Consider the following 15,061-nt stretch of genomic DNA (forward strand, 5'->3'; position numbering starts at 1 on the left):
TGGATGGAACACTTTCTGTTTTCATTCTTTGAACACGTTCAAAGAATGAAAACAGAAAGATTACCAAAACAAGCCTTAAAGTACAAGCCATTAGGAAAAAGAAAACCAGGACGTCCTCTTAAACGATTCAACGATGACTTCTAAGGCCGGAACAGGCCACACTAGGACTAAATCCTTGATACGTATGATGATGATGATGATGCATTCCAAATAATGGTAACTTGTTGAAAAGCCCTCAATGCCAGACCCTATCAAAAGCCTTGGAGATGTCAAGAACAATGGCAGAAGTTTCTCCAAACCTTTCCATGGAATGGTTCCAGAGGTGCATGATGAAGGCCAGGAGATCTGTGGATCTAGATTGGAAATCCATACTGGTGGTTACTAATTAGATGGCAGTTCTCCAAGTGCTAAAGAAGTTCACTGCTGATAATCTTTCAATTACTTACAAAATTGAGGTGAGAGCAATAGGTCAATAGCTTGATGGTAAACATTTATCACGATTTTTGAAAACTGGTTGTATATAACCTTCCTTATGTAGGGTGAATGACAGCTTAGTAAATCAATGATAAAGAACATTGATTAACTAAGGTGTTAGTTCATGAGCACATTTCTTGAGCAACAGGTGGGATTCCATCAGGACCAGCTACCTTTGACACATGTCTAAGGATATGTGCTTTGCATTATGGGATACTAAGGCAAGTGATGTGAGATCATTAGCTTCTATATATGAGTTGCCCAGTCCTGAAATTACTTCAGGTGCAAACTTTGTTTGCTTACACTTGGATAAAGAATTAAACAAAGAATATAATTTCTTGGCATCTTTAATTTATAGTATAACCAAATGGAAAAAACTTCCAACTAACCATTATTCACACAATACTAATCATACCTTTCTTAAACTTGTTCACCATCAGGACATTCACTACCTCCAACAATTCAGTCCACTCATTCACCACTCTCCAGGCAAAAAATCTAGTTCATACACCATTACTAACCACACTCTTAAACACTTTCCAGAGGTGACCCCTTGTTTTCCCCCAACTAACCATATATTGAAAAATTTCTTTTGTGTCAATCTTACAGAATCCCTTTAGTAATTTATAAGTTTCTATCATGTCCTCTACCTGACAACTAAATTCTGCAACCCACAAACCTTCAATCTATCCTCACATGAGCATTCTGCAACCCACACACCTTCAATCTATCCTCACATGGAGCATTCTACAGCCTTGTCACCAGCTTGGTCACTTGTCATTGAACTTTCCACCACCTCCTGAACCCCAATAAACCCAGGTTGACCAAACTACACGGCACTTAAGATGAGGATGAATCATAGCTTTATAAAAGAGGGATAATAACCTTGCTATTTTTATTTGTCAATATGTTCTTCAACATCCAAGTAATCCTTTGAGCTATTTTGCTGACTTTTGCAATACATTCTCTGAACTTCAAATCAGCCTATCACCTCCAGATCTCTAGCCTCTTCAATTTCTTGTTTGCAATCCATTATTATCAATGTGATACAGAAACAAAAAAATTGTTTTCATCTCAAAGTGCATTACCTTACATTTTTATCATTAAGTTAAAATCATTGTCCTTTGTTACACTATTAATTTATTTAATTCACCCTGCAGGATATCTACATCACCTTCATCAACTATTGCCCTCTCAGTTTTGCATCATCATAAAAAAACAACTAAATATCCTTCCCTTAAATCTTTCCCTACATCATTAATATACAAATTAAATAGTCGCCCTAGTAGTGAGCACTGGGGCATTCTACTACTCACAATCTTCTGCGTTAATTCCACTCCACCATATACAACCCTTTGATGTCTATCAGTCACCTTTATCTCTGTTGTCCTGAATGTCGCTCGATAACTATTCACAGATGAAATCCCACTACTGCATTACATGGCAGCTTTTGCTTACTGTGTTTCCCACCCTGAACCAGCTCACTTCTTCTTAGTCATGATGACTCTGATTGCCCTTAAAGACATCATACTGATGCATAAACATTTGATCAACATATGATTTCTGGGAAACAGGAGTTCAGTCCATAAACCATCCTCCAGTCCAAGCTTCCATGCAGCTGGATTAAAAGAGATAGCCACAACTCCCAGCAATGACTAACTATTCTTAACAACAAACTCTCTTGGAAGTTCTTTTTTTTTCCCACTTGGTTAGACTATAATAAATTTAATTTAAGCCTTTATCCAAGTGTAAGCAAACAAAGTTTGTGCCTGAAGTATCTTCAGGGCTGAGGCAACTTGTGGTAAAGGTGGACCAAGCTCTCATTACTCCTGGTTCACCACTCCTCTGCTGCATACCCAAAGGGCGATATTCATGAGTGTATCTGTGTGTGTTTACGGGGGCGGTTTGCCTGTTTGCGGGATGAAAAACCCCAGATAAACTGGGGGGAGGGGGGGGGACCCTGCTGTCCATGCCCAAGACCGACTAACTTAGCTATGGCTGAGGAAGATCCTTCAGTTCCTCATGTCTTCGACAGGAATCGACCCTAGGACACTCCTTCCCCAGGCATGTGGTTGTGAAGGCATAGCCACTAGGCTAACTGCACGGACATAAGTTATTTAGTAGATTATTAATATTACTGGCTTTAACTTTAAGATTACTAGCGAAATTTCATAAGATGTGACTGATTAGATTTGAGATGTATTAATTCACTGAGTAAAATGATTACCTGTGCTTTGTACATGGCTTTTACATCATCTAGGTCTAATCGCAACTCCTCTGCCTCCTCCACCTTTTCGCCATACATCTGTAATAATGTGTTATATTTCTGTTCCATATCCTATAAAAAAGAACAGTATTGATTATTTTATCTATTTCAAAGTTGGTGGTTATGGACATCAATTTTTAAATAAATAAAATAAAGTTACAAACATCCATTTTAAAACAAGTAAAAAAAAAAAACAATTGATGCAGACAGTGGCTACAGATACTGACAATGATAGACAGATACAGTGGCTGCACTGCATAATTCAGAAGACCTGTAAAAAAATGAGCAAATATATTTGAGAAAGGCTGGTGAACAAGCTGGATTCAGACCAAATAGAGATTGTCAGGATCAGATTTTCACTTTAAGACAAATAGGTGAGATATCATGGAAACAAATCAAGAAATCCATGGGAACATACCAAAATGCATTTAAGTTTTGCAGATCTGGAAAAGACATATGACAAGGTTCCAAGAAGAAATCTATTCAAAACAGTTATATGATGTAAATGGGACATTATATCAAGCAATACTTAGTTTTTGTTTGAGATGTAAGTCAGCAGTATGAACTGAAGACAGTACAGGAGGATGGTTTGATGTTAAATCAGGTGTGAAACAAGGATGCACATTGTTGTTGTTATGTGCTAACCAGTGGTTTTCAACTCTAGGTGATTTTGTGAACAAAGGCTCTCCATCTCCATCCAACTTGGTCTCCTGTCCATTCTTTCAGCAATAGTAAATTCAAGTTGTTAAATTCTTTTATGTTGTCCATCCAATTCTTTTGTGGTCTTCTTTCTATTCTCATTCCCTCAATCTTCCAAAACATAACTGCCTTTTCCAATGATTCATCAGTTCACATAATATACAGTGTGCCCATTAGGTAATGCGATTGATTTTTTTACAAGATAGCTCTTTGAATAACAGTAACAAATGTGCTTATTGTTTTGACTGCTAGAGTGTGTAGTAATCACACATGCAACTTTTGAAGCGGGACACAGCACTTTTCATGTGGCAAACGTTGAAGTAAGAGTGTGCGAGTGGAGCATGTGAGAAGTTGCATCATGGAACAAAGAGCTGTGATAAAATTTATTGTAAATTAAGAAAAACTGCAACAGAAGTATACCAAGACCTGAAAAAAAGTTTACAGTGATGACTGTCTGAGCCATGCACAAGTATTCTGCTGGTTTTCAACATTTAAAGAGGGGGGGGGAGAGTCTTTGAAGGATGAACCACACTGTGGATGGCTGCTTTCTGCACGGACAAATAAAAATGTGGTGAAAGCTAGGGAAATTGCTGCCCATGACAGTCAAATAACCACCAGGCTATGTGCTGTACAGCTTAGTGTCGGTAAGGAAACAGCCAGTAAGAACAGTTCCACAACAACAATTGGATTCTGTTGCATAGCAACATGCCTGCACACACTGTGAAGCAGTTTCTGGATTTGAAGTCCATTTGTGTGATTGAACATTCCCCCCCATTCACCAGATTTGGCTCTCATAGATTTTTTCCTCTTCCCAAAGATGAAGTGTACATTAAAATGGGAATGCTCTAGTGACATTGAGAACATCCAATATGGTGTGACCCAGAGACTGAAGAAGGTTCCTGTTCAGGATGACCACTGCACCTTCAAACACCTGTATGACAGATGTAAACATTGTGTAGAGTTGGAGGGAGATTATTCTGAATCTGTGTAATTGACGTTATTGCAAATATAGTACTTTGTTTTGATATAATAATTGTTGTCTCATTACTTAGTGGGAACACTGTGTATGTCCAAAGTGCCTCAACTTCTGTTTAGCAATCATCACCTCTAAGGAGTATTCTGTCTTTATGCTCTCTCAAACCTTGTTAATGGTCATTCTTGCAGTCCATGGGATGCTTACTAGTCTCGTCCATGACCGTAATTCAAATGAATCAACTGGCCTTCACTCATTCTTCTTAATAATCCAGCTTTCCCATCCATACGTCACTACAAGAAATATCATTGTTTTGACAATTCTAACTTTCGTGGCCTTATTCACGCCTCTTTCATAATTTTTGTCAGGTTTAACATAGCTTTTATTCCCATGACTACCCTTTAAATTTTATCTTCTCATTTACCATCATTTCTTATTCTGGACCTCAGTAAATCATAATTTTCAACATTTCTATTTTATCTCCCTCTATTATAAATTCATTTAAACTGCCAAAGGCTAACACTTTTGTTTTGCTGATGTTTAAATTAAGTCCAGCTTGGTTACTTTCTCTCTTAACCAATAGAATTAACCACTCCAGATTTTCCTTAGTTTCTGCTATGAGGGTTGCATCATCTGCATATCTTAAATTATTCGTTTTTCTGCCATCAATCTTAATTCCAGCTGAATCTTTGTCTAAGTTAGCCATTCTCATAATATATTCATTATAAATATTAAAAAGATAGGGTGACAGTGCAGCCCTAATGCACCCCTTTTTCCACTCGATCACTGTCTGTTTCTCCAAAGACTATTTTATTGAAGCTTCTGAAATTCTCTTGTTCTTTTTATAATCCATCTCATGTTCGCTATGTGGCATTTCTTTCTTCACATATGACTGCAGCCTTTGCTAGATCACTTTCAGCATAACTTTACTTGCATGTGAAAGTAAAGTGATAGTTCTATAATTCTCACAGTCTCTGGGATTTGATTTGATTTGATTTGATTTTTTTTTTTTTTTTTTTTTTTTTTTGAAATTGGGGTGAATACTGAAGTTTTTCAATCTTTAGGCCAGTATATTTTCTTCCAAACCTGTTGACAACTTTCAGTCAATATATTCACTTCTTCATCTCTAGCTGCTTGCAATAATTCCACTAACACTCCATCAGCTCCAGGAGTTTTCCCTTTTGGCAGCTGTTCCATTGCTGATATAATTTCACTTTTCATTATCATGGGTTCCTCAACAAATTCTCTCCTTTCGAATTCTCCTTCAATATTATTATCTTTCTTGTACAAATCCTCTACATACTTTTTCCATTTTTTTTTCCATCAGGCATTTTCCCAAATTACTTTTTACAACTCTTTTTTAAACAAAACTCTTGTTCTACCCATAATGTTGCTTTCTTCAATTTCCTTGCACCTTTTGTTTAGATGTTTTTCCTTATCTTTACTAGCCTGTCTTTTGAAATCTGCAATCCTTTGTCTAACCATTTCTATGTTTCGCTGAAGTTTCATTTTTCTTCTTTCCTCTGCTATCTGAATAGCTTCTTCTGATAACCATTTACAATCTTTCTTTGTTGTTATTTTGTTAAGACCCTTCTTTGCTGCTTCTATGACTGTGCATTTTGTTTCTTTCAACAGTTCCACTAGTTTTCATTCTGTTTTCTCCAAATTTTTTAATTTCTTTCCAAATTTCTTTCCTTCTACTTTAAATGTTTCATTTATATGATTTAAATCAAATACTGCGCTTTTGTTTCTTCTTAGTTCCTAATTGCAATTTAACTTCAGCTATCAATAATTCATGATCTGTCCCACAGTCTACACCAGACAGTGTTTTTACTGCTTGTGTAGCACTTCTCCACCTTCTGCAGCAACAATATAATCTATATGATTTCAGCATTCACCATTAGTTGAAGTCCATGTGCACATTATCTCCTCTTTTATTCATCATCCATATGGATCACATTGTAAAGGAAAGTGGTATTAAACCTGATGTTACAAGATTAAACAAGATTAAAATTGGAGATATTAATCTCGGCTCTTTACTTTATGTAGATAATACTATATTTCTAAATAAATCCAGTACAAGTCTGAAACTTATCTAACTAAATTTAATAACTTCTGTAATAAGTTTGATATGAAAATCAGCAACAAAATAGCAAAGACAGTGAAAATAGGTAGAAACAGTGAAAACATCTTCTGGATGAAGAACCTATAGAATAGATAAAACATTTCGGCAATTTAGGTACAATTTTTAGTGAGGATGGCAAATTAAATATGGAAATAGATAACAGCATTAGCAAAGGTGATATGATAAGAAATCAACTGTATAAATTTATAAGGAATAAGAAAAAAATTAGTCAAAACACTAAAGTACCTGTATTCAGGAGAGTGTTCAAACCAATTTTGTTATGGATATGAGATCTGGATTAGAAATAAAAACTTGATCAAAGACTGGAGACCACAGATATAAGAGTTCCAAGAAAGACTAGGGGAGTGAACAGATGAGATAAATGATAATATCATATTAAAAATAAGGATATTGATCAACGACTAGAGACTTCTTATTACCGATTATATATTTGGTTTAATCTTTTATCCAAGTGTAAGCGAACAAAGTTTGTGCCTGAAGTATTTTCAGAACTGCGACAACTCATGATCACTTGCCTTAGTATCCCATAATGCAAAGCACATCTCCTTGCAGACATGTATAATGCTATGCATTAAGGGGAAGGGTCACTACCCAAACCAGTTTCGACTCTTATATTGAGGTCTCATCAGTGGTAGCCAGACCCAGAGGTGGTGATACTGGAAGTAATGGAGAAGTCATATTTCCATATACAAGTTGCCAAAAGGTGTCACACCTCATTATTAAAATTCTGTGGATCAGAGATAGTCAATGGAAATTTTTTTCACTTGGCTATGCTACCAATTATATATTTGGTTTAATCCTTTATCCAAGTGTAAGCAAACAAAGTTTGCACCTGAAATATTTTCAGGACTGGGGCAACTCGTGGCAAAGATGGTATAAGTTCTCATCATTTGCCTTACTATCCCATAATGCAAAGCACATATCCTTGCTGACATGTATTATGCTATGCAGTAAGGGAAGGGTCATTACCCAGACCAGTTTTGTATAACCATCTCTGGGTCTGGATAGTGACCCTTCCCTTAATGCATAGCATTATACATGTCAGCAAGAATATGTTCTTTGCATTAAGGCAAGTAATGAGAACTTACACCATCTTTGCCATGAATTGTCTCAGTCCTGAAAATACTTCAGGTGCAAACTTTGTTTGCTTACACTTGGATAAAGGATTAAACCAAATATATAATTGGTAACATAGCCAATTGAAAAAACTTCCAACAACTAGAGACTTCTGATATGAGAGTTCTGAGAAAGATTACCGGAATGAACAGATAGCTTTGATGGCAATATTATATTAAAAATGAGAATATTAGGAAAGAACTTGACATTGTTAGCATCTCAGGTGGTATGGTCACTTTAACAGAATGGGAGAGGAAAGATTTGCAAAACAAGTGTTCTCTGGCAGGTTGGCAGGAAAAAAGATCCAGAGGAAGACCAAGATATGTGGATTAATAAGCAAAAAGTTCCTTAGAAGACAGAGTCCAAGAGTCAGGGGCCGACATCATCATATCTTATATTTCTATGATGATGTTGGACTCTTGAGAGATAACAGATTAATTTGGAGGAATATTGATGATCAGAAGTTAGTTATAATGTAACTTCTTCATATAGTACTGTCATAATATCCTGTACATTCCCTGATGGTACTTATCAGGAATTTGATGATGGGGTTAAAAACTTGAGTTTCAGGGAATTTTAATAAAACCTTTGGTTTTATAAGCACAACTTTACTGGCCCCCCTTCAGACATTTTTGTAGGACATACTCTCAGAAATTATAAATAACACGAAATTATGAATTATGCTGTATGAAATAGGTTAATTGCTCTTTCAGCTACACACAGACTGAGAAACGTGCTCTTCTAACTAATCATTAATACACACACACACACACACACACACACACACACACACACACACACACACACACACACACACACACACACACACACAGAATGTTTGGTTCATAAAAGTAATATTTACCTGTGTGACTCATTTCTGTGTGTGTGTGTGTGTGTGTTAGTCACACAGGTAATTATCACTTTTATGAATCAAATATCCTGTGTATATATTAATAACGCATCATTTCTTGAATTAAAACTCATTAATTTTAAGCATTACACTTGAAACCTGATATCAGAATTTAAAATAGTGAACTTAGGTCTTAACTTTATGGAGATGATCATACACTCCTAAACAAATCATGCCAATCTCCAAGATTTTAAAGGAAAGCCTGAGGTATTTTCAGGACTGAGGCAACTCGTGGAAAAGGTAGTATGACTTCAAATCACTTCCCTTAATGTCCCATAACGAAAAGCACATCTCCTTGTGGACATGTGTAATTATTATTATTATTATTATTATTATTATTTCGGGTGACTCCAGGAGTCCTTAGACTCATCAAGGGAGGCCCTAAACATCATGTCCACACAACTATGCGATTACATTCTCACAGTATCTATCATACCTTGTCTTGAACTCGTTCACCGTCATAGCACCCACAACTGACTCTGGCAGCTTATTCCACTCATTTACCATTCTAAAAGTAAAGAACCCAGCTCTAACACCCCTGCTAACCACACTCTTGCCCAGCTTCCATAGGTGTCCCCTAGTTCTCCCACCACCAGTCCTGATCTTAAAAATATCCTCTGAATTAATCCTATAGAATCCCTTTAGCAATTTGAATGTCTCAATCATATCTCCCCTCCTCCGCCTATCAACTAGTTTCTGCAACCCACAAATCTTCAACCTGTTCTCATATGGTTCATTCCATAGACCTGTTATCACCTTAGTCGCTCGCCTCTGGATCCTCTCCACCTCCTCCCCATCAAGAAGGAACCGAGGTGACCAAATCTGGGCACAGTAGTTGAGATGAGGTCTTATGAAGGCTCGGTGCAGAGGTAAAATAACTTGCTTGTCTCTGCTCGTCAAGGTATTTTTCAACAACCAAGTGAGATGATGAGCTGATTTAGCTACTTTTGCAATGTGCCCCCTAAACTTCATCTCCCTATCCACCAACACTCTCAAGTCCCTGGCCTCATCAATCTCTTGGAGTACAGTTCCACCAATGTGGTATACTGCTGCTAATCTTTTCACCCCAAAATGCATAACCTTACATTTTGTCACATTAAATTGACATCCATTCTCCTTAGCCCAGAACTCCAATTTATCTAAGTCATCCTGCAAGATTTTGACATCTTCTGCATTCACTATTGCCCTACCCAACTTTGCATCATCAGCGAACAAATGAATTGTTCCACTTAGATCCTTCCCTATATCGTTAATGAACAGATTAAACAGCAGTGGTCCAAGAACAGAACCCTGCGGCACACCACTAGTCACAGGCCATCTTTTGGACTCTGCTCCTGAATAAACTACTCTTTGATATCTCTCCATCAACCAACCACCTATCCATCTCACCAATCCTATATCCATTCCCATATGTTGTAGTTTACGGATTAGTATTCCATGTGGTATCCTGTCAAACGCCTTTGCCAGGTCCAGCAGTATCACTGTAAACCCATTTCCCTTATCCAGTTCAGCCGTCACCTTGTTATAAAACTTGAGCAAGTTACTGAAGCATGATCTACCCTTCACAAAGCCATGCTGTCCCCTGTACAGTATCTCATTTTCATCAATCCATTCCTGTATTTTTCCCTTAACTACTTTCTCTAAGACCTTGACAACGACTCCTGATATGCTGATCGGTCGGTAATTTGCAACCGTAGTCTTGGATCCTCCTTTATGCAGTGAAACTATTTTCCCCTCTTTCCACACCTTCGGGACTAAACCAGACCTGAAACTCAGATTAAACAACATGGTCAAGGGCACTGATAATTCTTTAGCTGCTTCACACAAGACCCGTGCAGGTATACCATCCAATCCCACAGATGTGTTCACATTAAGGTTCTGTAATAGACTAGTCACCTCCACTTCATTCATCACTATTCCCATATAAACTAATGGTTCCTTCATTTTTTCAATGTTACCACCTGGATGATATGCTTTTGCAAAGTGCGCGCTCAGTAACTCCACTATATCAACTGATTCAGTGACCTCCTTACTATCGTCATTCCTTAAAATCATTTTGCCGTGTACAGTTTTTTTCTTGCTTGCAGCATATTGAAAGAACTGTTTGGAATTCTCTTTTGCTTGCAAAGCTAGTTTCCTTTCATAATCCGCTTTTGCTTTTTTTACCACACTCGTTACCTTTCTGGCCTGCACTTTATACCGTTCATGTGCCTGTAGGTCACCCCTTTCTTTAAATTCCCTCCACAGTTGTTTCTTTTTTTGCAGCTCAAGCTTAATGGTGTTATTCATCCATTTAACCCCTACTTGTTTTACTATTCGGACCCTAGGTATACAATCAGCCATTACCTCCTGTAAATGCTCCTTGGCCACTTCCCATGCTCTATCGACGTCCAGCCCTTGCAGTTGTACATGCCATGGCACTGATCCAAGCAATCTCCTAAGCTTGTCAGCTTGTCATACTTGCCAGCACGGTAATTCCACATATACCCTGTCTTAATCGAAAATTCCACACCTTTAGCCACTTCCCAGGTCAAGACCTTATGATCATTCTCACCAATAGGTGGCAACATGGTCATATTCATTACAGTCAAATTCTCAGATGCTATTACCAGGTCAAGCACTCTCACACCCCTAGTATTTTCAATTACATGCTGTCTCAGATAGTTATCCCTTAATAATTGAATAAAATCCTTTTCCTTCCTCACATGTGTCCTCTCCTCCTTCCAATCAATGTTACCATAGTTAAAATCCCCCATAATAATTACCCTCCTTCCACTCATTTCATCAATTTCCTTATGCATACTATCTCCACCATCTATTCCATCACCTGGTCTATAGCAGCACCCAACTGTATATTTTATTCTGCCAGTCTCAATCTCACACCAAATAGCCTCAAATGAGCTCCTTTCACTATCCTGCGATACAACTTCAATTCTCCTTGGCTGCAGTTCATCAGCTGTCATCAATAATACCTCCCCCCCATTTTATTCTCTCTGTTCCTCCTAAACACTATAACCTACACATTCTATCCCACTAACTATATCTTCTTCCGTCAGCCATGTTTCACTAATGCCAATAACCTGTGGCCAGGAAGAGCCAATCAAGGCCAAAAATTCTTCCTTCTTGTTCCTAATACTCCTGGCATTAGTATACATGAAATGCAGTGATCCCTTAGTCCCATCCCTATATCGATGCGTTATTCTAAATGACCCATTCCCATTTTTTGTCCTTAGTGCTGGCTCGGGTACATTATATACATTCTTACACTCATCTGTCTCACTGATGTCTGCATATCCATCCCCCCCCCCTCCTTGGTAGTTCTAGTTTCCCTGGTTTTGCACATCCATTTTCACTTCATTCAGCAACACTCTTTCCAGTCTCCGCACACCAAATCCATTCAAATGCAGACCATCCATCTTGTATAAGTCCTTTTGCCCTTCAAACTCATTCCACACGTCCACGAATTCCACACCACACCGTCTGCATAACCTACACATAATGTCATTTGCGATTATGGCCCTCCTCCTAAACTCCTCTCTGTCATACCGCGATGATATGATATGCATTATGGGAAGGGTCACTACCCAGACTAGTATCTGGGTATTTGCTTACACTTGTATAAAGGATTAAACCAATTATATAATTTCTTGGTATCTTTTATCTATAGTATAACCAAGTGGAAAAACTTTCAACACCTATCTCTAATCCAGAGTATTATCACAATAAGGTGCGACACCTTTTGGCAACTCGTATATGAAAATATGACTTCTGCATTACTTCAACCTTGGTATCACCTCTAAGTCTAGCTCCCACTAATGAGACTTCAATAAAGATCAAAACCAATCTGGGTAGTGCTTTTTCCATAATGTATAGCATTATACATGTTTCTAAGGATATATGAATTACATTATGAGATACTAAGGCAAGTGATGTGAAGTCATACCACAAGTTGCCCAAGTCCTGAAAATACTTCAGATGCAAACTTTGTTTGCTTACACTTGTATAAAGGATTAAACCAAGTATACATTGCAGTATACTACAATATGTACTATTGTAGTATACTACAATATATACTACAGTAGTATAAATTGGAGAGAGGAAGATGCATGTAGCAATAGAGGAATGGAATTTCTAGAATTCTTGAGGGACAAATGTCTTAGGCAACATGTAACAGAGGGAACAAGAGGTTCAAGAGTTTTGGATTTGGTTATAGCATCAGAAGAGTTGATAATAACAGAGATGACATCTCTCCCACCAGTTGGAGAGAGAGACCATATGATTTTGACTTGGAAAATGAATAGACATGCAGGAGTATCAAAGAGACGGGAACTTATGTGGAATTATAAAGCAGGTGATTATAATAGTCTTAGACGTCAACTTGGGAAAGTTTCATGGAGGGAGGAATTGGAAGGCCGGGATATCTTTAGTGCCTGGGAAATTGTGAAAGAATATTTGTTAGCAGCAATGGTAAGTTGTATACCATGAGTGAAGAAGAGGACACAATTGGAGTAAAGTGGATGATAAACAATATTAAAAAGGAAATGCATGCGAAAAAGAGGCTATGAAAGAGATATAAGGAGACAGGTGAAGAGAAGATGCATGAAGAATATAAGACACAGGCCAGACGAGTGACTAGTGTGGTAAGGAAAGTGAAACTGGAATATGAGAGGAGATTGGCCCTAAGATCCAAAGAAAATCCTAGGGAATTTTTTAGCTATGTGGCCAGCAGGAGGAGAAATGACTGTGGAAGAATGATATTGTGGGATAAAAACGGGAATAGAGTGAGTGATGCAGAGGACATAGTGGAATTGTTCAATGAACACTTTATTGGAGTATTTCATCCAAGAGAAGTCGGTTTTAATGCTAGAGGGATAGGGCTTGTTCAAGGTTTAGAGGTACAGGAGGAGAGTGTGTTTCAGATACTGAGTACTCTGGATGTCAGTAAAGCTTTGGGACAGGATGGTATTTCACCACGAGTTTTGAGAGAATGTGCTAGGGAACTGACAGCACCTGGCTTTTCAATGAAAGTCTGGCTGCGGGAAAGGTGCCCAGGGAATGGAAGGAAGGTAAGATAGTGCCATTGCATAAGGGTGGTAACAGACTGGAAGTGTCTAATTATAGGCCAGTCTGTGTGTCATCAGTAGTTGTTAAGATCTTGGAGAAAGTAGTGAGGGACCATATACAGCATTGGGCAGATGAGGGTAATGTTATCTGTGAGAGTCAACATGGATTTGTGAAAGGGCATTCCTGTTTTAGCAATATACTAGCCTTTTATAATAAAGTTACAAGAACATTAGATGAGGGAAAGGCATATACTGCAATTTTCTTACACTTAGCAAAGGCATTTGACAGGGTGCCACATGATAAGCTGATATTTAAGTTGCAGCACATGAGTCTGGATGTCAGACTGGTCAACTGGATTCAGAATTGGCTGTCTGATAGGTATCAGAGAGTTGTGTATGGTGGAGCAGTTTCAAGTGGTGTCCAACAGGACTCAGTACTAGGACCTATAATTGTTTAACCTTTATATCAATGACATTGCCAGTGGATTGCAAGGGGATATTCAGTTGTTTGCAGATGATGCGAAGCTGGGAAGGATTATTAGTAATAGTGCAGATGTGGTAGCCCTGTAAGAGGATTTGAATAAGCTAGATAGATGGGCAAATGAATGGGGATGTCAGTTTAATGCAGCAAAATGTGAGGTCTTGAGGTTTGGGAAACATCAATGGGATGCTGCATACTCTATGGGAGGAGTTATACTGGAGGAAGTAGGAGAGACAAGAGATCTGGGGTTGATGATTGATAGAAACCTGAAATTTAGGGGACATATTGCAAAGGTGGTGAAGGTAACACAGAGGATTGCTGCAATTATGAGAAGGACACTGACCTGCAGTGATAAAAGGGTTATCATTCAGTTGGATAAGTCTCTGATCAGACCACACTTAGACTATTGTTCTCAGATTTGGTCCCCAGGATTTGTAGGGGATAAATTAACTGTGGAAAGGATACAAAGACGGATGATAAAGATGGTTTCAGGACTGTACAATTTTGGTTATGAGGATATAGTAATGGACTACAGAGTTTGGTGGATAGTAGGAGGAGAGGTAATATAATTGAGACTTTTAAACTGCTGAGAGGTGGTTACAGGGTTGACAATGGGAAGTTCTTTCGCTTGGTTGAACAGCGGGAAGAAGTGATGACAACAGGCCATCCCTGGAAGTTACGAAAGGAAACTGTGAGGAGTGGTTTCTTTGGTGGAGGGTGGTTGAACCATGGAATGCATTGCCTGATGGAGTGGTGGTGAGAGCGAGGATGGTCAATGAGTTTAAGGAGTGGTATGATAGACTTTGTGTTTCTTAGAGGGGGGGGGGGACCTCTCCTCAATGAGTCTTGACAGACTTTATGTTCTTAGGAAGGACCTCCCACGATTGAGGCCTGCATAATAATAATAATAATAATAATAATATAATTTCTTGG

At 38.2% G+C, this 15,061-nt stretch overlaps 1 protein-coding gene and 1 pseudogene across 1 annotated transcript in view; both read right to left on the reverse strand.

The window, feature by feature from the left end:
• LOC150107904 (TATA element modulatory factor-like) overlaps nucleotides 1-15,061 on the reverse strand; it is a 483,854-nt gene that overhangs the window by 28,796 nt on the left and 439,997 nt on the right. The window contains exon 23 of the mRNA XM_090390537.1: nucleotides 2,702-2,812. Coding sequence (XP_090246663.1) covers nucleotides 2,702-2,812 — 111 coding nt within the window. The remainder of the gene's footprint in view (nucleotides 1-2,701; nucleotides 2,813-15,061) is intronic.
• On the reverse strand, nucleotides 1,846-2,124 carry LOC150107905 (signal recognition particle RNA; annotated as a pseudogene).

Source organism: Typopeltis vanoorti, chromosome 3 (genome assembly GCF_054136105.1).
Source record: "Typopeltis vanoorti isolate ZY-2024b chromosome 3, IOZ_Tvanoo_1.0, whole genome shotgun sequence".
Taxonomy (NCBI): domain Eukaryota; kingdom Metazoa; phylum Arthropoda; class Arachnida; order Uropygi; family Thelyphonidae; genus Typopeltis; species Typopeltis vanoorti.